Raw genomic sequence first — 27,384 nt, 5'->3', positions numbered from 1 at the left:
CACGCTGACGAACTTCGCCAGCCGGCCTCCCACTGGGGTGCTCAGGTGGGGGCCCGACACAACCGATGGTTCAGTCCTGCTTGGTAGCGGCCTTGCCACCTTGGCCTCCTTGGCGACGATGACTAGATCCTCCTGACGTTTGCACGTCCTGGTGGAAAACGGTTGCCTTGAGCCAACCACGCCGTCGAAGGCAAACACTGTTGCCCAACTGTTGGAAACCGGTGTCAATGTCCGTGGCCACCGTTCTGGCGTGGTCCAACGCCACCTCGCCTTCCTGCAAGATCTCCAGGGCCTAAGCCCTCTTGTCGTCCGGAAGGAAGTCCAGCAGTGGAGCAATCTTAAACCACAGCTCCCTGTCGTAGCGGGCCATAATCGCTAGGGCGTTGGCCGCTTTAATCGTCGTCGCCACCGACGAGATGACCCGTCATCCCATGGCGTCCAGATTCTTCCCCTCGCCGTCTGGCGGGGAGGTTGAAGTTGAAGCCGTCACCCCCGCTGCTTTTTTTTTGGACGCCGCCGAGACGACAAATCCAGCGTCGGCTGCGCCCTAAGGCACAAGGGGGCGGAATCCTGGACCCGGTACTTCTTCTCGAACCGGTCTCTCTTGGCAGGGGTTGTGGATGGGTTCTTCAGGAGATACAGCCCCTCGTCACAGATGTCGTCAAGTAATGGGACCGAGAGAACCGTCTTCCTCTTGGCCTCACGCCGTTGATAGAGGAAGCCTTCTTTCTTCTGTTCTTCGGGGCAGAGCTGGAAGAGTTCGGATGCCCTGGCGATCATGGCGTGGAAGGAGGCAATTTCGTCGGGCGGGGAGGCCAGAGGCTGTGGTGATGGAAGGTCCATCCCGTCGTCACCTCCGTCGTCATCCGTCCCCGTCGTGGCTGTCTCTGTTCCCGTGTCCTCCCTAGGATAAGGGGAAGGAGAAGAAGGCTGGAAGGGCGGGGAGGGGGGGGGTTGAATTCTCCTCCGCTTGCTTGGAGCGCTCCCCGATGGGCCAGGTTCCGCTGGATCGTCCGTTGAGGGTAAGGCCAACCTCGTCCTTATCTACGTGCATAAGGCCTGGATCGCCATCAAGATCGCTCCCGAGTTATCCTGTGGTCCAGGCACCGGCTGCGACGGTTGGGGAGTGGAATCCTCTACCTACACAGGAACCTTGCCAGCACCACCGTCGCTCTCTTCGTCCGCCTTGTCGGGATCCATCCCATGGGCCCGGACCTCCTCGAACTTTTTGTTCAGGATCTTCACGACTCCAGCCAGCTCCGCTTCAGAGGCTGTACCCGTGTCCGTGATGGCCACCGGCACCTCCCCTCTTTTTCCACCGGGGTTCTCACAGAGGTCTTATCGATGGGCTGAAAAGAGGATTCCCTCCGCGGTGGCAGAGAAACTCTGGGCCCCAAGGTCGCCTCCACTGGGGTAGCCTCCACAGGCTTCGCCAGGGCCGCCACGACTCCCTCGATAGAGGCCTTAGCCGGGTGAATCAAGGCCTTCACGACTTTGGGCGTGCTTGAGGCCTTCACCTTGGGGGGAGGGTCACCGCATCGCTCCCCCTCGGCTGTCTCAGTCGGGATCGACCGGGACTTCTCCCGAAGATTCCCCGAGTTCTCTGATTTCCTCTTCCCAGAGCCAGAGCGTTGGCTCGTGGTTGATGGCGTCGGTGAAAGTGCGTCCTGCCAGGCAGCCGAGGAGCCCAACCGTTCGGCGCTCCCGGTGCCCGTGGACGCGGTGTGCTTTGCATTTTGTTGGGCCCCCATCGCCGGAGCGCCCTCTAAGGTTTTAGAAGCCCGCTCGGACCTCTTATTCTTCTCACCTACCGTTGGGCTCTTCCCTTCCAGACAGTTGGTGAGGCGAGTACGCCGATCCTTCATGGTCCGCTCCGACATGTTCTTGCAAAATGCAGTCCTTCTCCACGTGCGTTTTGTCTTTGTGAAGGCAGTAGAGGAATCTAGAATACTTGTCCTCCTTGAAGATGTTCTGCAATCCACATCCAGGGCAGTTCCTGAACAGCTTGGATCCGGGTGTTGTATTTCCTTTGTCCTGGGCCATGTCCATGGAGTAGGCCTCAGATCTTCTGGAATCCTCCAAGAAGTGGAACTCGACGTAAACTTCACCCTTGAGAGGCGTAGAAAATTTTGAAACGGGTCCCCGTTGATCAGAAGTAGAAACGGTGGAGCTTGAGGCTCAATTGACCAAAAAAATGAGATTAAACTCTTTGAAAAATCGCAAAACGCAGTAAGAGCTCAAGAGCTATAGCACGAGGACTCCCAACACTTGAACGTGCGGTAAAAATCTGAGGATGGCTGCCAGAGGAGGGTCTCAGGTGGTAAGTGTGTTTTGCCCCGGTAACATTTCTTGCCGCGGATACGCGTTTATTTAGTAAGACCGAACTGTCATTACTGTCAAAAAGTGATCGCAAGTGTATTCCCGGTAACGTCTTTTGTTTCACAACACCGGTCCGTTAAAACACAGGGTACTTACCTTGAGCTATACCGTACAAAGTGAATTGGCTGGTTGTAGTGTATTTTACGTGTGATTTTGAATTAATAGAAGTGTCGTGTTTATAACAAACAATTTTAAAAATAAATGTACTTATATTTTTTACCTGAAACCTTGAGTCAGTGTTTGCTTGAGTCACAGTAATTGTGGTCCCTTTGTGTAATCTCTGATACTGCTCATATACTCTTGAGATAAGCCTGGCTGCTCTGCTACTGCTACCACTTTAATATAGTCGTACAGGCTTGTACCAAGGGTAAAACTTGTATTGCCAACTGTAGTCTTAATTGTGTGTAGTGGTCCCTAAGGGCACTGCACAGGATTCTGCCTAACAATTAATATTCCAGGTCTTTTACCGTATTCATTAGGACTTCATTGGCTCCCGATAAATTAAATAGGTATTCAGCTGTCTTTAATGCACAATGTTTGCAAAGAGGTTCCCATCTGTAAGGAACTCATGGTGGCAAGATGCGGTACATGGGGTCTCCCTTACCCACCTTTTCAGCACGGGACAAGGGTGGACTTTGGAGCACAGCCACACTTGAGCCTTCCCAGCACGAGCTAACAGTTCCACTTTTAGCAATCAGGGCATTTAGTGGTTAAATCTTTTCTATTCAAAAAGACTCTTGCCGCTGTGGGCCTGATGTATTCAGATAAACAAATTCCTTTTCACATATGGCTCGGGTGATGTCTTTCACCTATGGGTTCCCTTCTTCCGGGCGCAGATCCCTTAGAAAGTTCTTTAATGATACTCAGACCTCTGATAATTATGTTCCCTTACTTTCAAGCACCCGTGGTTCAAATCATAAACAGAAGTTTGAAGTTCCTTCTTGTTTTCATGTAATCTTCGGGTGATGGCTGTTCACCCCTTGGATCTCCCTCGTTCGGTTTCAGACCCTTCTCGATTCTTCGCCTCCCTCGTTCGGGTTCACTATGGCTTTCACTACAATCTTCTTTTTGACTTTCACAAATCTTACTGTCTTTTTGAACATTTCACTGTGGACATCCCTCGGTCTGGTTCAATCTGATAACATACGGTATTTTGAGACTTTAGACTTCGCTCCCTTTTACCGGCATCCCTCATTCGGGTTCACTCTTGCCAATCTTGTCTATGATGCCCTTTGCATCCGACTCTTATGGTGCAGGATTCACTTCTCTTAGCTTCACAAGCATCTGTCAGTCAAAGACCTTCGACTTTACAGAGGATTTCACAAGACTCCTTTATAACCACTTTGACTCTTCTTGCCTTTCCCAAGGCCTTCTGTTATGGTAGCTTCAACAATCGTGTAATCGCCCAGAGTGTCCCGAGTAAGCACCCACATGGTGCCAGACTGGTTTTTCTCCTTTTATCATCAATTGTTTGTTTAACCTTTCACAGTTCAATTAGCCGTTTGCTACTTTTCGTTCAACACAGTTCGGGTTCTTATCGACTCTCCCCTCAACTCACCAGGTGTGATGAACTGCTTGGCTTTCTTTCTCTTTGGAGTCACGGTTGGTACCACGGAGAGAAGCGTCTCTCCCTGGCTAGGTTATCAGTGGAGGAGGGTCTTGTGCACCGTTGACATCTGCCGCAACATATGTTGGCTATTGTTTGCGGCCTTACGAATCCTTGTGCAGAGGTTTCACTGGCCTTGGTCGGAAAGGGCAAGGTTGCTTCTCTCCTGGTCACCCTCTTGGTATGCACCGTCTTTCTCCTCCTCTTGAACTGCTGTGCTGAGTTAGCTTCCTGGACGTGCGGTCTGCCTTGCTCGTAGTGTTCTCTCATGCTTCACCTTTTATCCCTGTGTGGAAGGGAAAAGGCTGTCGGGTGTGTGTGATTCAGGTCAATGCTTGAGTTTGCATCTGACCCTTGTGTTGGGACACGTCATGTAAATGGCTCAAGTGTTAGTCTGTCGTCCTTCGTAATGCGTGAAAGTGTTCGCGTCAGAAAAGGGGGGGGTAAAGTGTTTGTGTATCCTACATGGTGGTTTGGGGAAAAGTTGTCATGAGAAGGGGGATACCGCATCTCACCCGTCTGTGTCCCACTTCCACTCGCCAGAGACCCCCCCCCCTCCACCCCCACCCCATCATAGTGATCCTCCCTCACTGGTTCACCCCCAGGAACTGGATACAATAGCGATGGCCTTTGTCCTGGCCACCTGGATGACAGACTAGTCAGGGAGACACCTTCAGGTTTCTCACACATGCCATTAGAACAGATCCAGCAGGTATTTTAAATATTTAATTTTCATTGAAAGTTAACCGGATAGTAAACCCGAAGAGATGCCACACTGGCAGGGCATACTGAAAAAGGAAGACCATGCTGCAGACATTGGAATACTCCACTTCCAGCCATCAGGCTACAAGGATGAGAGGTGAGAGCGAGTTCCAGATGCAACTTAACTCACAGGGGTCCAACAAACAATTTATGGTGAGATCTACTGATTGACCATGACAGTTAGTTGTGATCGATCCAAGTGGATGGAGATACACTCTGACAAAGGATATCCTGGAAAAAGGCAAAGAAAGTGAGAGTTCCTGTCAAGTGGTGCATTCATCCAGACAAACCCAAAGTGCATATGATAGCCCTTGACAAGCCAAGACGAAGAAGGTCTCTGTTGCTATATCCTGGTGAAGTTAAGCCTCTGAAAGAGTTGTTCTATGCTAATAGAGCCAAGAGATCGATGTAGTCTTGGTGAAACCAGTCTTATATTTGGGAAGGAGAACAGACAAACTTGTGGGAGACTGCCAATCAGGAGAAGCACAGAGATTGAATAGCCTCAGAGAGTTAAACTGAACCAAGTGAAAGTAAACAAACACATCTACATCACTTGATAAACAAAACAAAAAGAAACATTTCCATGTGCATGTGTGTGATTTCATGATCCAATTTAGCGCAGTATGCTACCTCCAATTTGTCTGACGTAATGATGTCCCCTGGTTCTTTCAGGGATGGAGGGCAAGACCACATTTTACAACCCAGAATCTGTGAGTTATTTTGAAGATTCTCTGGTATAAATAAAAAGAAAGCTGTTCCTTGCATCAAAGATTAAGAGCTCAAGCAGGGTGCAGACCTATGGAGAGCTATAGTTACTGATTGGTACAGAGATGGTCATGGGTTTGTTTAAAAATATGTTTTTTGGGGGTTTCTTTGGGAATTATAGTGCAGTTATTTTTCGAAGTCTGTGTGGGTGTTTTGTGTTAAGGCTAAGAGAGAAGAGCATAACACTTGACTACGTGTCTTAAGTTTCTCATACCACTGTAGGTTTTACATACGTTATCAAACCTGTTTCTACGAAAATGGCATTTGGTACTGTTTAGCCATGCAAGGGGTGCAATTGGTAATAACAAAAGTGTGCTTGCTTTCGCTTGTCTGAATGCGCAGATTGCCTACAGCAGAGCTTCTGCAAGTGTCAAACCACTAGAAGCAGCATTTTCTTTGTTACTTGGGTGATCAGCCACAGCGTGTGCACGGTGGTAAATATGCACACCTATGCCATGCTCCCAAACATGTTATCTGACACAATGTTTTTCTTTAACATCCAACACATGCATTTTAAACAAAAACAAAATTGAAATCAAAGATGTGCGGATTCCAAAAGGTACAAATCTGCCAGAACTGGAAAGAGTTTCTGTTTGCACCTTTGCCGCCATAGATTTCTATGGGACAACTTTTCTTTTTGCTTGTTTTGAACACTGGCCTGACTTTTGGAAGCAAGTAAAGCCTTCTGATTTACTTCACTTGCCGGTTTCGCTCATTCTTATGGGGGGAAAAACGGTCTAGTGAAGTTAGGATACTTTGCATCCTTATACAAAAAATTTTATATAATGGATTAATTTTTGGTTACTTTTCTTATGTGCCTAAGACAAGTTGATGGCAGCTGTGATATGTTTACCGTTTGTGTTCATGCACTTTTGCATTTACCTTGAATGGCTACAGAAGGTGGCTAGCATCCTTAGATGGCACATGACTTTTCCCTTGTTCGTTGACCATGTTCATCTTTGGCCTTCTTCCTGCCTTCTCAGGTCAGGAAACTCACTTCTCCAACTGTTTATGTTCCAGAGTGCTCAGTCTTGGGTCCACTCCTCTTTACACTCTACACCTCTGCTCTTGGGGCAATATCTCCTCTTTTGGGTTCACATAGCAACTCTTCGCAAACGACATCCAAATCACCTTCTCTTTTCTTGAACTCTCCTCTGATCCCGCTATTATTTGCATCTGACAACAGTCTCTCTGCCATTCAATATTGGATCGCACTCTCCGATATTTAACTCTACCAAAACAGAGGTGCTCTTCCACCCTGTCAAATACCCGCTCATATCTACCCCTGCCTATCCAGTTCCCACCAGAAACTCTCCCCTACACTTCAGCTAGAAGCCTCAGTATCATCTAACAGTATTCACACCTGTTCTTTCATCTGCAAAACTGAAACAGTGGCTGGCCTCAACCTCCTAAATATTAAGAAAAGCAGGCAGATCCTTCCTTTCAACACCACCAGGTATCTCTTAACCACTCCAGTCTTCTCTAACTTGCATATGCCAACATCATCTTGGGTCTCCACAACTATGCTTTCTGTCTTCTTAACATGATCATTAACTTCGCTACCAGGACCGACTTTGAACTCCTCTGCTTCACACCTACTTCCACATACAGTAGCCAGGCTGGATGGCCGACTATGCAAAACAGGGCCAGATTTAAATGACTTCTTCTGGTTCAGAAAACTATCCATGGTAAGGCACCACTGTATCTAACCTCCTCTATACAACTCTACTCTTGCTTCACATGCATGAAATTCTCTTCCACAGGACAGCCGAGAAACAGTCCACACAGATTTGTTCAAATCCAAACTAAAAGCCTACATCCTCGCCTCACAGTTTCCCTCTTTACCCATCTCTGCCTTCTAGCGAAGATTTTTCCCTCGCTTCTAACCTGATATGTCCCTCACTTTCTCTGCTTCCACTCTAGTACTTCGTTCATCAGGGTCACTTCCCTAACACAGCGGGCCGCCATATCACTTACCTGCAATTAAATGTCTAATGTTGGTTGTCCTTTTTCTATGTGTGTCCACCCATGTATTGTCCACAGTGACAGTTCCATTTACTCTCCACAACCTGGTCAGAATGTCAATCAAACTCACCCCAATAGCGAGATAGACACTACTTCCCATCAATTCTGATTTCATATCTATTGTATGTTGATTTGTGATCAAAAGAGCATTGTTCCTCCCAGTATATATAAAACATTTCTACTACAAAAAAGAAAAAACATGTCTTATATGGTGTTAGGGAGAATTCTCAAAAATCTGCTAATTCCCTCTACCTTAGAGACCCCAGAAACTGCTGGATTTTGAGGACTTGATTTCTTTACCTGGAGAGAGTGACCCTTTTTCCCCACTCTCTCATGTATTTCATATGTGTTTTACCTTTGTGTTTCCTTTGGTTATGGAGTCTAACCAACTCCATAGGCATCATCTTTTTCATTTGTGTCACACAGCACCCTCAGTGCAGTGACACAGGGAAGCCTTTCAGGCTTTCCCAAGGTTTAACTACCTTATCTGGGATAAACGACTGTTTCCCAGACCAGTGGAGTGAAATTGACTTCACTTAGTCCTGTACATTTCTAGACCCAGCTCAACCTATCTTCCTATAGAGTGCTGGAGGGGTTACCTAGTATCCCCTGTGTCTAGATACTTATGTAACAGTCAAATGTTACAATTTCCTCTCGGAATGGCTGGTGGAAGTGGTTTTACAACAAACTACCCTGATTTTTCCCGACCGTGAACTATTCGTAGCTCCGGTAATGTTAAATGCACGGGAGCCATGTTTTTCAAGATGGCGCTCAGCCATCGTTTCTAAAATGGTTCCCGGTCTTCTTTTTCGCCATGCCTTTGTGAAAGGTCCTTCTAGAGTTTGTCTGTGCGCCAAACCAGGTTTGGTCTCTTTGTTCATTCCCCTTTTGCGGGCTTCAGGAGTTAAACCCGCCTCTGTCTCCAGATTGTCTGGGGTAGGCAGGAAGTGCGGGAGGTGCCTGAAACTCCCTGTGCTTAGTCTCCTAGGAGACCCAAATGCACTCTGTGATGATTGGCTGGATGACTGTCCGGCAAGGACAGCCACCCTGCTGGTTGAGTGGCAGCTAGGCTGGAATGAATGGGGGAGAACTGAATAAAAGCCAAGTCTCTTTTCGTCCACTGGATGAAGGAACCAAAGAAGAGCTTGAAGAGGACGGCTGCTGCAACTCCTGGACCATTGGTTTGCCCGGTGAAGCCCTGCTGCAGGTCCGAATCATCAAGTTTGCATCGACAGAGAAGCCCTGCAAAGAACAACTTCTCCCTTTGAGTTGGTAGGACCAATCAACTCCCAAGTAAACCACCTGGACACCCATCTCGGAGCTGGTTGCATTTCCTCTGAGTGCTGCAGGAAACCGTAGAGCCAGGGAGAGGGACACCAGATTGTGTGCGTTACTTGTAAGATGGCCGAAAGCGTTTGGAAGATCCTCCGGACTACCACGACATCGGGCCGCCCGAGCCTGACCCCCCTCCGCTGAGTGTGGTACCTCAGAAGCAAGGTCAGTCAACCTGGACAGCCAGGACTAGCGCTGTTACCAGTGCGTTCGCTGAAACGCGAAACAGCCACTGAAATTGAAGTTTGCCAGTTGAGAGCTTTTGACTGTCCCAAGTGCAGTGCAGGAGTCCCCCGACGTCCTCCCTCTTGTCCCCACGACTGAGGCCCAGGAACAGCGAGATCTGCAGGAACGGCCAGGAACAGAAGTCATCAGCTGCATCTTTTTCTTCATTGTAAGGTACTGGAAAACAAGCCTGACAGAACGTACCTATCACTGTGAAAGTGCTTGAAACTTTTGCAACTCGCAGGCCTAATCAGCTTGTGACCCAACATATGATTCTTCTTTTTACAAACTACTTCCAAGAACTTGTGCAGAGACTTTTCCGTTTAAATACCAAAACCGCTTTAACCTATCCAAGACTTTAGCCCATTGACTTTGGCCTAGCCTATTGAATTGAATTGACTCTTCTGGTGAACTCAAAGTATTTGCACTGTCTAAGAATAATTGTAGTCTTTTATGTTCTGATAACCTTTGCCTTTTACTCCTCTCGAAAAGTACTGAAGTATATTTGTGTGTTATTATAGGATTGCCTCCTTCTAATGAACGTTTTATAACTGACTGATAAATTAATACGTATTTATCCAAGAAACCATGAGTGCAAGTTTATTTTAACACCTGTGATTGTAAACCTCTGTGTAACATCATTACTGCTCACATTCCACGCTTGAGATAAGCCTGGCTGCTAAACACGCTACCAAAACTGTGTAGTACAGACTTATACCAAAGGTTGGTTTGCTTACACCTGTAGTCATACATCGTTATGTGTAGTGTTCCCAGAAGGTGCTGCATACAAACTTTGCCTAACATATGGAAACCCCCTTTCCCTGGAAAAGCTCATCTTTCACAGGCTAAGGGGTACTGTGTGTGATCCAGAGAAGGGGGTTGGGACTGCCTCGTCCCAATCCACATCCCTGGTGCCAGAATATCTGTTGCTGTGCAGAAGTGATGACCAGTAGCTATCCTTGACTGGATAGCCACTGGCTGTTTGAATGGTGCAGATCCTTACCATTGGGCGGTTTTGGCTTGCTCCCAGCCTGAATCTTGGATGAAAGGAGGACTCCTGCGACTGTTCGGCAGATCATCGTTGGAACCAAGACTTCTATGAAGAAGAGCAGCCTGCTCACGACTCCTGCAGATGACCAGCATCAACTTCAGTGTTGTCCCGGTGAAGCCCAGCTCCTCTGACCTGTTCTCAAACAGGTCTTTGTTGGTGCTTCGACCCCTGGACGGATGGGAACAAACAGTCTGGACCCCTGCCCAAGACCCGTGCCTGCTGCGCCTTCAGAATTGTTCCAGGACCAACAGGTGGCCTGACCAGCTCTCTCCTGGGATACCTCGTTGCAGCCGCCGTCGTTGTTCCGAGTAAAGCCTTGGAACTTGGCAGATCTTCAGCTTGTGACCAAGTCGCCTGCTCCTACAGTTTCAACTGTCTCACTCCGAGGCACTGCTGGGATTGCTCCTCTGTTAATCGCGGTATGATCGCCTGTCGCCATCGCACCACGGTGACCTTCCTTGGATCTGGCGTTCATGTTTGTGAGGTATCCTGTGGCTGTCTCACACCCAGAAGTCTTCACTGCTTTTTGTTTGGGTCTTTAACTGGAAGTTTTCTGGAACAGATCCATGTGCACCTCGACCAACCACAACTAATACACATGAAGAGAAAATACCTATTCTGTCTAGATGACCCTTGTGGTAGCAACAAGCACAAAAGAACAAGCCTTGAACCTCCAACCCTGGTATCCGGAAAACACAGAGCCAGGTGGATAAGTCTACTCTGCTGTTGCTTTCTCCCTAGGTTAACTAGGGAGTAAGGTCCTGACCCCAACTGCTGTGACCCGACCTTTGGTGGTGGAACCTGGCTAAAGGATCCTTTCGTAGGCCTGTCCCAATGTGTTGGATTGAGCAGAGTACTCATCTGAACTTTACTTGAACATATATATAACTCTTGCATTAATCATAACCACTAGCACGCCTATGCCAGAAAAACTTATCTGAAGAAGTATATGCTTTGGAATTGGTGACCTTTGGACACAAGGCCCCAAACCATCTTAATGGTGGACTTTGTAAGAACTTGGGAAGTGGTTTGTGTTGATTCTAAAGATGGTACCTATTTCCGTTGCAACGGACACTCGCCTGTAATGCACAAGTAATAGATTCACATGCAATTCAAGTTCACCCAATGGTGACTGTGTATATTTGTTTCATTAGGATTTGTGAGAATAGGTACCTGTGATTGTATATGCTTAGTGTGTACACTAAAGACATAATAAATAATTGGATTTTATATCATTACTGGCAAACTGGAATTACTGGTGTTGCTCTGTGTGGACACATTGTAGCACTAGACCACTCCACACCCTTCCTGAGACTATGCTTTGACTGCTCTGCTACCTCACCTTGCTAGGGAGTCTACTAAATTCCACCTGTGGTAGGACTGTAGAAGACTCACTCTTAAGAGTACAGGGCTTCAACTCTTAGGTTTGGCCTTAACTATCCAAAGGGTTAGGTAGCTATGGTCGAGCAGCCTGGCTTAGTCTGGGAGGGAGAAAAGCTGTAAGTGAGTACAAAGACCTTTGAGCACACTTCTAAGTCAAGGACACACTTATACACTGTAGTTCTATAAACATATGGTTATTATATACACTAAGGTAATGTTAAAGTCAATATGCAATTGGTGTAAGTAAAAATAGTTCACACAAATAGATATATACATTAGAAAGTTACTGTAGCAATACTCAAAGCAATAGTAGACTTTTAGAAGAATAACAGGCAAGTAGTAACTTCAAGTTATTAAATCATCTCATAAACCAACATTTACTAGAAAGAGCGATACTGATAAGTAAATAACTTCGCGTAGACCTTAACTTTAGAAGTCCAAACCTATCTGGGATTCAGTGTTTCAACAAGTGAGATGGGGACACTGGGGGACCAGTGACCTGTGGGCGACAGAACAAAGGAAGGCAGACACTGTCAAAGTTATATGTTCTGAGAAGATGCTTTTCCAAACAAGTAAGTAATGGGAACTTGATTAAAGGGTTTGGGGGCTGGGTAGGCCACCTGAAGAATTTCAACCTCGAGGACGTCCTGAGGCCTTGGAGAACACAGTTGAGTTATGTACCCAAACGTGACTCAAGAAGCTCAAGAGAAGCGAACAGCAACACAACTACCTAGGTAAGTACCCAAAAGAGTTACAGTACCTTATTCAGTAAAGAAAAATGATGCCATCGGCAGGTCCCCAAAGAAAGGTGACCGCAGCTCCGGTCCAGTAGGCGGTCGGACTCGGTCACAGGGATACCCAGCAGACGATCTTCGGGGCACTTATTTGTGGAGGCTCGACACAGGCTTCATAGCAGCGATGGTTGTCATCCGGCAGACTTCCTTCGATTTCTCGGTACATGACTCAGTTGAGGGCGACTGCTACAAGCAGGATGGCATCTCTGTAGGCCCAGACAGATGCCCGTGAATTTGCAGCTGGAACCGTGCTTGATCAGACAGGGTATTCAGAGATTGCAGGCCCAGAAGGTTACAGCTTGTCGTGGAATGACGCAAACTGTAGCTGGTCTCGAGACTGGTTAGGCCCACCAGTCCAAGGGAGGAAGTCATGCGGTTTGGATCTTCCGTGTCGCACAGAGGAAAGGGCTTGAGCTGCAGCGGCCCCTCAGTCAGCTCTGGCGATTGCTGGAGGTAGCCAGAGGGGTAGTCCTTTCTTCTTCGTCGGGATGGCTCTTCCAGTGGTCGACTGTGGCTTCTGCATCAAGACCCTCCCCTTTTATGCATAAACCCAGCTAATCAGCATGAATTCCACATTCAAACTTTGGGTGGTGGCTGTCCCAAGAGGACAGCCAGGCTCCCAGTTAGAACTAGATCCAAGCAAACATACTGGAAGACAAAGACCTGAGGCGTTTTGGTGTCCTTCCAGCTTCCTGTCCCTTGCAGACACACTGGTGCCTCCGGGCAGGTTTCCATATGGGAACCTGGTGAAGACAAAAGACAGATCAGGACCTCTCCCACCCAGGTCGGCAGAAGAAGGCTCAAGAAAGGACAAATCGTCCTGAGTTGGCAAATAATGAGACAGGTACCATTTTAGGTCAAGGCTGACCCATGTGCCCCTTACTGCAGCTGTGAATACAGCCTGCGATATAAGTTTCACAACAATTGGTAGAAAACATCCATTGCCACCAGCCGATCAGATAGACTTGTCACTAAAACTAAAGAGTTACAGGAGAAGTGAGAAAAGACATACCTATGTGTCCCCTAAGCACTCCATATAAGGTGGGTTGTGCTGATCTCAAAATAAAAATGCAGGTAGTGTGATGAATTCCAGGATGTCGTCACTGCTTCTATGGGGGAGAGCCCCTTGACATGAGGCCAGGGAGGTGAGGCTGCTACCAGATAGTCCCCCTGTGGGTGGCACTCAGCGGGTGGATCTCATGGGGGGGGGGACCCCGTCTGGAACGAGGTACAACACTTATGGGCAGTATTATTTGCCTAACCGCTAACCTCCCTCACCCGGTTACCGTGCACAAGACCTAGCCCCACACGCTTCCATGTGTGTCTGCAGAGTATACAATGTCACTTCCCCAGGAAACACTGGACAAGGAAGAGCAACAACCAACTAGTGGGGAGTGAGGAATGAGGATCCCACTACTGGGAAGAGGCATGGATCCATACGACAGGTTCCGCAGAACCAAATTGTGCGAACTAGATGTCATAGAATGTCTTCCATCTAATAAAAAGGGAAGAAGGACTGCCAAAGAGAGGCCCTCCTAAGAGGAATCTGGAGATTAGAATGCTGACAGCTGTAGACGAGACGGGACGCTGAGAGCTCCGAGAATGAGACACTTACCTGCTGTTAACTGTGTCCCTAGAAGCTACGTCGCAGACAGACTTCCGCGAAAGGCAGAAGCTTGAGCTCCCATCCAGTCCGGAGGCCTGGAGCACACAGGGAAGCTAAGATACACAGCTGCAAGGCCGGGAGTCAGCGTGGAGTCTCCAGAAGCTGTGGAAGCAGCGAAGGAAAGCAGTGGAAGCCGGAAGCACCCGCTCTCCATAGAGTTTGGGGAGACCGGGACAGTTGGCGGGAAGGCTGGGAGAATAATAAAAAGTCTGGGACCTGCACCCATATACCGAATCACAGCCTCCACACCAAACCTCATAGTCACAGTACCTGGCATGAGAGTACACCAGGGTGGCTGTGACCAAAGTAGTAGTAGTAGTAGTAGTAGTAGCAGCAAAACAAGAAGACCATACCACATGAAGAGAGAGCCAAAGTAATCTTCATGCCCATAGTATCTGGCAGGAGAGTACACCAAGTTGAATGTGACCAAAGTAGTAGTAGTAGTAGTAGTAGTAGTAGTAGAAGAAGAAGCAGCAGCAAACCCAGGAAGATCACAATAAAAGCAAAGGAGAGCCTGGGACTTGCACCCACATGAGGAGAGAGACAAAGCAATCTTCATACGGACAGAGAATACCAGGTTAGCTGTGACCAGTAAAGCAGTAATAGTCCAGCAAGAAAACACAAAGCACTGTTCATAATTACAGCACCTGGCAGGATAGTGTACCACGTGGGCTGTAAAACCAAGGAGAAGCAAAGCAGAAAAGACCCTCAATGACCATTCGGGGGCACGATGACGTGGGAATAAGGTTGTCCTTCCTTTTGGGAGTTTGTCACACCATTTTGGAACCTTGTTTTTGCGAGTGGGACAGACCTTTGAGACTAAAGAAAATCCCCCTTTTCACATTAGTTTAATTTCTAAGTGTGAGGGCTGGACTTTTGTATTTGGACTACCCTGCCAAACCGCTTAGAATATTATTTCAAGGCCGGAAACCCCCTCTTAGTAGAAGGGTCAGGAAGGAGTTTCGCCAAACCCTTGTGTTGTTCAATAAAAGTCTCTGACAACAGACAACAGACATAACACCTGTGTGTCAATCAACTCTTTCCACACCCTTAGAGTAGGATAAAAAGTATCCCCCTATCCTGGTAACATATGTTAACACAAAAAAATAAAAAGGGAAGGTCAACGAGCTTCCAGCAACACTGCACAGAAAGTGCAGTGTGCTGCAATGATAAAATGTAGATGCCATAAAACATGGAGGAAAGTATAACTCCAGTACAAAGTACCCAAAAGAGGTAAAAAGGGTTACCAAGGTTAGAGTAAAAGGGTTTATAGTGAAATGTTCGAATACAAAAGGATCGAATGCAATACGTTCGAACCAAAAGGATCTAAAAAAGAAAATTCGAATGCCTTTTTTTTTTGTTGAGGCCCGCACCCCGCACCCAAACCGCATTTGTTTTGGGAAATACCACTAATTTTTCCTATACGAAACCCAAAAAAAACAAATACATTAAAAAAAAGGCATTCGAAACAAAAAAAAATTCCGATCCTTTTGTTTCGAACATATTGCATTTTGAAACTTTGTGTTCGGAACTTTGACTGGACATCGAATAAAAGAGTGAGTGGGGAAAAATGTTGCACTCACTCAAGAGAAATAGGCCAAAAATACAATAGTCCAGCAAAAAGACTGCGGGACTCAAAGTGGGAAGAATTATACTCAAAGAGGAAATTCTACCTAACACACCTTCATTGGGTTTTGGCTAACTTAACATAATATGGTGGCCTCCCAAAATCCTCCCACCAATTCCGATTTTGAAAATCCATCTTAACACGTAAAACTTGCTATATAAAAGGTAATTAGCAACTAAATAGAAATGAATGTATATGGGAACTGTATTAGACACAAAATTCAGCACAGACAGGAGACCTTACTTACTTGCGCGTATTCAAATAGCCAGCTTTCCTAGTTAAGTTACGGTTCACAGGAATTTTTGAAGGATCAGGATCTGGTAAATATAAAGGATCGCTGGCTACCTCCAAGTCTTCTATGGTCTGCTGCATAGTCTCCATGTCACCATCCATTTCCCTGCGCACACTAAGATGAAACAACAGACCCTGTATCAGAAGTCTAATAAAATATGTTAAATCAAGACACATTGTGAATAATCTAAATGACGTTACAGACGTATACATCCACAATTCTATACAAAACGTACTCCAATTAGCAGGGATGAATGTGGTCTTTTTATGTACAAGATAAAGGATGTAAAATAGAATATTTGGTCACATTTGGCCCATATTCATTGTTAAATCTTTTCAATCCACTTAAACTCTTAGTAGTCTATTCTTAGATCAGTTGCCTTAATCCAATAATTAACCTGTAGGAAAACATACTCACCAAAGTCATTACTAGTCTGTTTCCTAAGGTCAAGCACTCTGCCTGGACCAGACACTATTGCATTACTTATTCAGCTTATATGCTATCAAGGGTTAAGGAAAGTTGGGCTTTTGCAGAACAGAATTAATGGAAAGCTGGAACAACATGAGATAAAAAATAACTAATAAACATCATGATGGAGGAAAACAATACAAGAAGCACCAATGTTTAGACCAGCAATAAAAAAAAATGTTTTAGAGGCTCTGTGAAGGATACACAATAGGGCAATCTGCACATATTGGGGAGAAGGGATTTTAAGTCCTGTGGACAGCTTAAAAAATCTATATGAGAAAAGGAGGACCAGCGGAAGTGTGGAATCCTTAATTGAAGGAAAACACTGCTGCGAGAAAGAAGATAGCCACCAGCTACTGGCCGCTAGCTTGACTGACAGATCAATTACTTTTACTATTAACCAAACAGTGGGATAAAAAACACCTTTCAGTGGAGCTAGTCATGGTATACAGCTCGATAAGGTACGAGCCAGATCCCTAACGGCTGCATCCATAGACATGTCCTAAACAGCTTAAGCTTTATTTTTGTCCATATGTAATAAGCTGGTTGAACACAGGCTAATAGACGAGCAATGACAGGAGGACATTCGAAACATGGAGGAGTTACTATGAAAAGTAACAGTACATAGACGCCTCAACAGTCAACTACCAGACAAGAATTTGAAAGAGGACATAATAGTTTCTAATTTGTTTGGGGAATTGACATTGTTTATTAAATATTTCTCCATAAACTAGAATTTCTATCTACGTCAAGCAATAGAAACAAAGAGCAATAATTCAGATCAAATTCAAATACAACTTCTGCATCCAGCACAAAAATGTGAACACAAAATGCAAATCTACTTAAGAAAACAAACAGCAATACATTTTGTGAAACTATTCCTAAATGTCTTGTTTTGCACAAAACAGTGAGCCTGACGTAGGAGTCAAGTTGCATTTAGGAAAGAAAACATTACTTACTTTTGTACACTTGTACCAATATTTGCAAGGAATTCTTCCAGAGGATCACTAAGATTATCAGAGCCCATTTTAAAGAAGTTTATCTAAAAGGAAAAATATATAGACAAAACATTCAAGAAACATCAACAAAAAGTTTTGTCAATCCTTTTTGTCTTTTACTTTTATAAATATTAGACCAAATAACATGCACACAGCTAAATCTTTCTAGCCATTAAGTGAAACTATTTAAAATCACCAGGATTAGTACACACTGCACTGCCACATCATACAGAAATGTGAGCTAAAATAATACTTTCATAAAAAAAAAAAAAAAACTGTACATGTGAAAAACATATATAACACAATTTTGATAAGAAATGTAAATGTATCATTGATAACTATAACAAGTCACTGGCAGATGTTCCAGAAATGGAAATCTCTTTATCCCATATAAAAAAGAACAATTACCTCAGCTTGCATGTATCCTAGCAAGGGCTCCAAGATTGCAATTTTCTTTTTGTACTGAAGGGTATTTAATGCACAGAAATAATGCATCATAGTTTGATGCTGCTTCTTCCTGGAAGTGTAAACATCTTCTATAACCTCAGCCTTGATCTAGGGGACACAACATAGCACTTTTTGACTTACATATGTTTTAGTTTTGTACAGTTCAAGCATTGTACACAAACCAGCAACACTTGATCATAAGAATGTTATTACATAATATATGAGTTATTGGGAACATGTTTATGGGTTCTGTACCCCTCTAAGAGAAAAGAGACACATATAGAAATAAATTGATGAAAACGATGGGCAAATAAAAACATTTTGGCTTCCTTAAATGAAACGCAGTCAATAAAAAGAATTAACAATTGAAAATGCTGGTGATAAAAGCCAACTACTGAAAGTCATGGACAAATGTAGTTGATCAACTACTTTGTGAGCAGTGACATATGGGCTTCATGTAAATCAGATCATACTTGCCATACCTAAGCCAAATGGATATTTTATGAAGTGTTCAGGTGTGAGGAAAAGAACATCCTTAAGTTTACGCTTAACAAATATATTAGTCATAATTCATCATTCACATGGAATTTTTCCCTTCTCCTACTCTACCAAGGATATGCGTTACATACTTTACATAAACAGGTAAGTGCTACACTTTTGTGGAAATAGCAGATTGTGATCAAGTACGTACTGTTAACAAATCACAATAAATTTATTGTATCCAGCTAGGCTGGCCTCTGCCACTTCTGTTTCTGCATGTGTGGCCTTTTGAAATTAATCATTACTTTTACAACAGTTGATGGATCAAAACTGCATGACATCACTTCCCGTGCACTCATTGAGATCAACAGTCATGTAATTTCATGATTTGTGTTGTCAGTCAAGCCAAAGGGCCTAACACATCACCATCATCACATGTATAGGTTGAGAGAAATGAAGCAATGAACTGTAATGTAATGGATCTATACTCTTCCATCTAACTATAAACTTAGAAGATGATTCACCTAAATGCTGAAATTCTCAAGGGGCAAATGGAATTGCAACAGGACACCTTGGCACCCCTGTATGAAACACATATACTTGGCCCCGCTCAAATTGTCTGTTAGGAAGGACCAGCTCAGCCATTTGTTCAGAGAGTCAGGGCACTCTCCAATCTTAGGCAAATCGGTACCTTAATGGCGAGGTCTGTCATAGAGCAATCAACTGTTGGGTTAAGATTCAGGGTAGCACAGTATTCATTTCAATAAAGTGATGTCTCCTGTGGCGGGTCATAATAAGGGTGAGGACTCTTGTAAGACATTTTGAAATATTCATTTATTAAAGAAAATATGTCTGCCCTTCCCTATTTCAAAGGGGTGGGCCCTATATAACAAAAATAGCTAAGGTGCTAGGTCGGTGAAATGTCTTAAAATAATGTCCACCATCCAAACTAACTCTAACAGACTATACCAATAGCTTAACAACTAAAGGCAGGAGAATGACTCCCTTCTCCTGTATTTTGCCTCCAGCAACCTTTTGTTCAATAGATGATCTGTAAATAGTCTCTCTACTTCCTTGATCAGTTCATTTAGTTCTCTCAAGACTTCTTTAAGGCTTGCCTTCTTCTCAATATGGGATCTTTTTGGCTCTGCATTGATATTTTCTCCCTTAACAATGTTTTTCTTTTGCTTAAAACTGTGGGGTGCAATAAAAAGGCCACCAAATGAAAAGTCCCTTTCACATGAAAAACAGAATTGGGCAGATACTGCTAGCTGTGTGTTTTGTGGATTACTGGAAGGAGGTCCTGTTCCACTTTGGCTCTGTGATTGAATTTTTGGCATGCACTACATCAAGTAATCTTTCTATTACCAGGATACTACAAGGACTTGCCTTTAAAAACACTGCGCATGCATGGAGCGCTGCGTGGTGTGCTAGCTGTGAGTCGATATTGCCTCACATCTCGCAGAGTCGGTAAGCCTCGCTCTAATCGTTATGACTGTTATTCGTCTTGAACATAGTACAACACTGTCATTTGATTACTTGAAAACTGTGTGTTTACTAAAACAAGCCGCCATCCTCAGACGGCACTGACATTGCTGCAGAACAATTTGTTTTCTACTAAATCCTCATTTAATTTGCCAAGGCTGCTTTCGGAGCGGCGTTTTACAACGATTACCTAACTGCCTTCTTCCATTCATATTCAACAACAACGACGACCAAAGTATCTCTGACAACGACGACATACAAACTCTAATTTTCATCCCTCGGCTGTAACTGCGGAGCGTTCTGCTCTTTGAACAGCCCCGGAAGTATTTTACGTTTGGAACCAACTGGAGGTGTTATTGAGCTATTGTCGTGTCCACGAGTGGTGTCCTGCTGAGACTCAGACAAGTTACTTGTTTCTTCTTCTCCTTGGCTGTGACTGCGGAGAGCTTGCTCCTTGAGCAGCCAAGGTGGATTTGGCTTTGCTAGCCGTGTCCCCACTAGCTGGCTGCTGTTTGTGGTTAAAGTTGGAAATTCAAGCTTTATACAATTGTGACTTGCACACGCCCCCAATTTATGACATATGCGCCATATTCCCTGAAAAAAGGAATGCCCAATAATATGGTTGTATCATGTGCCTCAGTGATTCTGAAATCAACTCCTTTGAAGCCTTCTCCAGCGAACGCATTTAAACGCAAACTGCTTGGGCAGTCGTGTTCTGCTCATGATAAAAAAGCTTGTGCAGGAGACATTCAGGACTTCCGTCGTCCACGTCGGGACATTGTTAACTTTTCACAAGCACTGGATGTTGAAAAACACCAACATACAGTATTGTCATGGATCTTGAGAGCTGTAAACCACTCAATACATCTATCACTGACACACAGATGATGATAGTGGATGGCCAACGGCCTCTATCCCCGGACACCATAGCATCTGTGGTCGACTTAACCAACCAAGAGGAGTTGGTTGTCCTGCAACTTCCAGCAGTAGCAATCATCTTATCTGTACCCAACACTATTAATTTAGAGGCAAACACCATCTTGACATCACCTTCTATTCAGACTTTACCAGCTATTGTAGATAAGTCTGTTGAAAATATTTACATCATAGTGTCTTCTTCCCTAATTGACTCTGAGGTTAACAGCCTTTACCAATCTCCAAGTTTGTTTGAAAACGACATTCAGGAGGCAGTACTGTCCACCGCATGTTCAACTCTGAATAGAACTCAGCCATTATGGCAAATGCCGGCAGCTCACTCACTGCTGACAACACAGCTAAAATTCAAACTGTTTTATTAGAGATTACCTTGAATGTCATGCATATGACCATTGTTTCATTAACTAAATTATTTGAAACATTAGATCACCCAACAAACCAAACAAATAGACCAGATTGTGCTTTGGATGAATGATCTTATAAAAGATAAAGGGTCTGCAAGACAGGTTGGGGTATGGCCATTGGAATCCAAAACTCTAAATACTATGCCCCAGTGTGTGACAATCGATTTGGGAAATGTATGTGTGGGTGAGCAGGTTAATAGTGTGTGTGTAGTATCTACATTCTCAGCAATTATTGGTCCTGTTGACGATAAGCAAGCTGAAATCATCTTGCCTCCTGTAACTTTGACATCAACTCAGGCAAGTGGTGTAGAGGAGTTCATCCCTACACCTCCAGTCACATACAATTTGCTTGACAACAAAACTAAAAAGACAAATCGAGAGACCTCCTGTGTGGGGAAAAAAACTGAGAACCAAAAGGGAGCTCTACCACGATCTCGAGCCAGTTTCAAACAATTTGTTAAGCATATAGTCCGCAAGAAATTTCCTGTAAGTTTAACTCGTGCTGTACTCTCCAAGTACAAAAGTAGGACAGCACACCAGAATGACCCATCTGGCTCACAGTTAAACCAGGTGGTTGACTATCCTCCATTGAATGATTTGGTCATGGCTATTACGGCTCCGCAAGAAAATGTCATGTCTCAACATGGCAACTCTTCCGTGACCTCTGTGCCTTCTCAAATCAATTGATCTGACCGAAAATGTGGCATTACCAGTTGAAAAGGAACAAACAGCACACAATATAATTTTATTAGACATTAGAGCTCAAATCGATAAATCGATTGAGAAATATGTGAAACTACAATTGTGCTTGCCTCCTACTGTTCTGATGCAGAACTCTTTAAAGATTGATACTGGCTCTGATGTGGTGGGTACACACAACAAGACCTACTCATTTGCTCTAGGGTTTAATCCAAGGCCAAAGGCCAGTTGTACCAATGTCCACCAATGTGATCGAGAATAATCCTAAACAATATAAAGAGCAACAATCTACAACAACGCAGTTAGGAGTTTAACAATTGAAATTGAACACTACACAAAATCACTCTCATTGGACTCAATCCTTGGTGAGGCATATCGATGCTGCTCAACCATCTGTTGTAATAACTAGGAGTGACAAAACGATCAATGGGAGCATTAATGTGTGTTTACCATTGGCCTCTCATGAGTGTAGTAAATCACAGATAAATGTATTGCCCTCAGATGGCACACCTTCACATCGAACAAATCAGATGACGAACAGTGCAACATGTGACATCCAGGCCCAAACTGCCAAAGCTCTAGAGGATTATATTAAGTCAAACTAAGTGAACATTGGTAACCAGGATTCTACGCAACAAATAGGCCCTCAAACTCGCAAGAAACAGGTACACTTTGACTTCACACCTCAATGTGCAAAAAATCAGGAGGTTGAGAGTGTGAATACCAAAGCAAGTGCAAACACACGAGGAAGTAACACATCATCCCAAAACTCTCCCAAGCACACACAAATACGGAACAAATACCATTGCTTCATTTTAAAGTGTCGCCCTGCTCCTTTCACTACCTACGTCCTAAACCGAACGAGTGTTGTGGCAATTTTTGAAGAAAAAGGAAGTTTGCAAGAAGTTAGTTCCATGGACATCGAACAAGTGTAATTCCTTAATGATGACGACTTGTCCGTAGTTCGACTATGGCTACTGTCAAATGTACATTGGCAAGCACAAATGGAACTATTTGCTTTGGGATCGTGCTAGCTCAAGACCCTACAGTTATTAATATTAGCAATGATCAGAAATATGTAAAGAAATCTGACTCCTTTCTGTCTAATAAATTGCTGAATACCCAGGGCAACTCATGTCCCAATAAGATAGAACAAACCAGAAATCATGAGTCCCTGAGTTTGCCCAAATACCATCAATCATAATCGTCCCCGATACCTCAGCAGCAAGTCATATCTTTGGCAACCTGGAACATGTGCGGTTTTTTGCATTTTCTCGGAACAAGTGCCAAATTCCTTGCATGATTTGACATTGTAGCAATGCAAGAAACATGGCTAACCAAACAACCTGTGTGGGAGGGTCATACCATCATCATGCACCCTGTTAAAACCTCCCCCAGGGGTAGGCCATCTTCAGGGCTTTTGTTGCTATCAACTTTTGTTGCCACCCAATCTATACTTACATATGGTCAAGGTTACATATCTAGGAGGAGCTACTGCAATAATTAACATCTACCGCAATCCTGTGGGCATAACAGATAGCCTGTTTTGTACCGATCTAGAAGATCAAGTTACTTACCAACTGTAACGTTCTTTCGACTGGATGTTCCTCCCACGTATTCCACATCTTAGGTAATCTGCCAGCTTGCTGCTTCTGTCTTCAGAATTTTTTTTTTGCCAGAGGGCGCTGTGCTCGAGGCTGCGTAGTTTTAGTCCCTCGAGGGCCGCCGTCGAGTGTCAACGTCATCCGTCGTATAAAGGGCTCGAGCCGCGCCCGTTGGTCTCAGTTCTGTTTTTCGGTGTTGCATCAGGCATCGAAGGATGTTGGGCTCTTAAGGAAGTAAAAGTGCAAAAAGCGTAAAAACTGTACGGAGTGTCAGGTTGGGAGGGTCGATAAGGAATACGTGGGAGGAACATCCAGTCGAAAGAACGTTACAGTTGGTAAGTAACTCGTTCTTTGAATGGATTGTGTCCTCCCACGTATTCCTCATTTTAGATAGACTCCCACAGCAGTGCCAATTTGGAGAAGGGCGTACCAGAGTTTTTAATTATGTACTGAATGAAGGACGGCTGTTGCAAAAAGGCCTCCTTGGTAAGAAGTGGAGTCTAAACAATGTTTTACAAAAGGTGTGCATGGATGACCAGGTGGCTGCTGCACAAATGTCCTGCACAGGAAGAGCCCTCTGAAGAGCCGTGGAAGTTGCTATGCCCCTGGTTGAATGAGCCCTTAATCCATTTGGAGGCTCTTTCCCAGCCAACCTGTAACATTCAGATATTGCTAGGATTATCCATCTAGATAAGGTTTGTTTGGACACACCAAGGCCCAATTTGTGTCCGGTGTTACCTAACAAGTAACTGATCAGTTTGTCTAAATCTTTCAAGTCTAGAGATATAGAAGCTGAGAGCCCTTTTAGGGTCTACCCTGTGGAACCTTTCCTCCTCCTTACGAGCGTGCGGAGGAGGGTAAAAGGAAGGTAAAGTAATCTTTTGAGACAGATGGAAATCTGAAACTATTTAAGGTAAGAGAAAAGGTTTGACCTTCAAAATAACTTTATCCTTGTGGAAAATAGTGTGATGAGGCTTACAAGAGAGTGCCTGCTATTCGCTTACCTTGCGGGCTGAAGTTAAAGCCACTAGTAAACATTTTTTAAAAGTTAGGAGCCTTAAAGGGCAAGAATGTAAAGGCTCAGAGGGGCACACATAAGAAATTTTAAAACTAAATTTAAGTCCCAAATGGGAACCTGAAAAGGTGTAGGAGGAAACCTATTTGTTAACGCTTTTATTGGACAACTAAGGGCATCTTAAAATATCAAACTTCTTCTGAGGAGCGCTTGAAGATAGATAGCGCTGCTAAATATCCTTTAATAGTACCAACTTGGAGCCCCGAGTTGGCCAAATGTAAAAGAAAGGAAAGCACCATGGGAGTGCTACATTGAAAAGGATCCACATTCTTATCCCTGCACCAGTTACTGAATTTCTTCCAACGACACTGGTACAAGGATTTTATTTCTGGCCTAGCCGAAAGCAAAATTTCCATAACGTCGTCCGGAAGGTCCCAATCCTTATATCTCAGCCTCTCAGAAGCCAAGCGTGAAGGCTGAGAGCTTTGACCTCTGGATGGAGAACTTGACCTTCCCTTTGCGAGAGGAGATCCTCCCTTTGTGGAAGACGTATTGGAGGACAGATGGACATGTCCAGAAGGTCCTGGTACCACGTTCTCCTGGCCCAATCCGGGGCAATTAGGATCATGGTTTTCCTGAACTTTCTCAACCTCCCGATTACCTGGGGAATCACGGGGACTGGAGGGAACGCATATAGGAGTGGAAATATCCAGTCCACCACGAGCGTGTCCCCTAGAGCTCCTCTCTGGGGAGATTTCCTTGAGCAGTACAGTTTGCAATTTCGGTTGGTACCTGTCGCAAACAGATTGCCCTTTGGGGAACCCCTCAAGTGGAAGATCTCTTGAAGGACTTCCTGAGCTAGTTCCCATTCGTGTGAGACTGTGCTCTGCCTGCTCAGAGCATCTGCCGCCGTGTTTTTCTCTACGGCGAGATGAATCGCTGATAGAGAGATTCCTTCTTGTATTGCCCAGAACCAGAGCTGCATTGCTTCTCTGCACAGTGGGAGTGATCCTACGCATCCTCTTTTGTTGAGGTAATACATGGCCACTGTGTTGTCTGTCATTATTAGGACATTCTTTCACTGTACAGAGGGCAGGAAGGCCTTCAGCGCTAGTCTGATTGCCCTCAGCTCCAAAAGGTTGATGTGTAGTTTGGACTCCAATGGAGACCAACGACCGCTGATTGTCAGATCGTTGGTGTGGGCTCCCCACCCCGTGAGTGAGGCGTCCGTCACTACCGTTATCTCCGGCCATGGTTGCCAAAACTGTTCCCCCTTGAGGATATTTTCTTTGCAAGCCCACCATAGAAGATCTTGAGGTACTTTGGCCGAGACTTGCAGAAGATTTGACATCTCACCCCGAAAACTAGGACCATTGAGTCCTGAGGGCCCAATGAAGCGATCACATCCTCAGTCAAGCCTCTGGCACCAGAAAAATGCAGGATGCCATGAGGCCTAGCAACCTTAGAAAGTCAAAAACCGTTAGATGTTGGGCATTTTGAAACTTTGTTACCATCTGCAAAATGTGGTGAGCTCTCTCCTCGGGAGGCAAGGCTTTCCCTGAGGTAGTATCCAGGACTGCTCCGATGAATTGGGAGTCTTTGACTTGGAATCATTTGTGACTTCTTGTAATTGAGGGAGAAGCCCAGTCTGTGTAAGAAGTGGCAGGTCATGGTCAAGTGTTCCTGGGCTCGTTCTGGTGAACTCGCCCTGATTAGCCAATCGTCCAGGTAAGGGTAGACATGAATCCCTCCTCTCCTGAGACTCGCTGCCACTACAGCCATCAGCTTGGTGAAAACCCTCGGAACGGAGGTCAGCCCAAATGGCAGAACTCAAAACTGATAGTGAGATCCGACAATTGCAAACCTCAGGTACTTTCTGTGCTTGAGGTGGATTGGCACATGAAAGTAAGCATCCTGAAGGTCCAAGGAAACCAGCCAGTCCTGAAGCTGAAGAGCCTGAAGGATTTGAGAAAGGGTCACCATCTTGAACTTGTCCTTCCTGAGGGACTTGTTCAAGTTTCTTAAGTCCAAGATGGGTCTCAACCCTCTGTCTTTTTTGGGGATGAGAAAAAAAGGGGAGTACCAACCCTTGTTCCTCTCCACTACAGGTACATGTTCTATTGCACCTTTCTTTTTCAGGATTAAAATCTCCTGCACAAGGAGCGGGTCTGGACCTTTTACAGAATTGGCTCCCGGTGGATGATCTTGAGGTCTTTGATGAAAATACTCCATTTTGGCCCATGCACTCTCTGGATTACAGGTTTAGTTTCAGAGGCATTTAAGAGAATGGGCGTCACCTTTTGTAAATAATATGTAATGGCTGGCGCAGTTGTAAATTTACCATATTTAGCCTGGATAATCATAGTTTGAGAGATTGAGGTGATTAATTTGGTCTTTAAAGTTTCCATATAGGCATCAGCGTCACCGTAATAGGCAATAACGATTCCCAAGTAAGTGTAGCGATGGACACACTCAAATGTATGCCCCTGAGAGACTAACTGTAATTTACATTCATTTGTTTTCTACTAATACTGCACTTCATCACTTTGGTTTTGTTCAAATGTATAGTTGGTAAATTCTCTTGGACATAGATAGCCAAAGCGTCCAGTAGTCCCTGAAGGCCTTGCAGTGTTTTAGACATTAAACTAAATCATCTGCATAGAGCAATGATGTGATGGTCTTGTTCGCTAATTTCGGAGAATCAACAATAATGTTTTGGAATGCAGCTCCCATGTCAGAGAGGAAAAAATTAAAGATGGCGGAGGCAAGGGTACACCCCTGCCTCAGCCCTCTATATATGTCAATTGGTGATGTTAATTTGCCATCCAACGACAATCTTTCTTGTATGGTGTTTCCAGTGTGCAGATCTCTAATTAATGAGACTAAGTACGACGGGCACCCCTGACAAACCAGTTTCTCAAACGGTATTTGTCTGGAGACC

The 27,384-nt window shown here is 44.7% G+C and overlaps 1 protein-coding gene across 2 annotated transcripts in view; it reads right to left on the bottom strand.

The window, feature by feature from the left end:
• APPL1 (adaptor protein, phosphotyrosine interacting with PH domain and leucine zipper 1) overlaps nt 1–27,384 on the bottom strand; it is an 820,938-nt gene that overhangs the window by 512,550 nt on the left and 281,004 nt on the right. For both annotated transcript variants that reach the window (XM_069643674.1, XM_069643675.1), the window contains exons 8-10: nt 17,782–17,928; nt 17,335–17,417; nt 15,863–16,021 (exon numbers count right to left, since the gene is read on the bottom strand). In XM_069643674.1, the coding sequence (XP_069499775.1) occupies nt 15,863–16,021; nt 17,335–17,417; nt 17,782–17,928 (389 nt within the window). The remainder of the gene's footprint in view (nt 1–15,862; nt 16,022–17,334; nt 17,418–17,781; nt 17,929–27,384) is intronic.

Source organism: Ambystoma mexicanum, chromosome 2p (assembly GCF_040938575.1).
Source record: "Ambystoma mexicanum isolate Mex_15411 chromosome 2p, UKY_AmexF1_1, whole genome shotgun sequence".
Taxonomy (NCBI): Eukaryota; Metazoa; Chordata; class Amphibia; order Caudata; family Ambystomatidae; genus Ambystoma; species Ambystoma mexicanum.
Note: the sequence above shows the minus strand (reverse complement) of the source record. Positions and strands in the feature narration are given on the sequence as shown.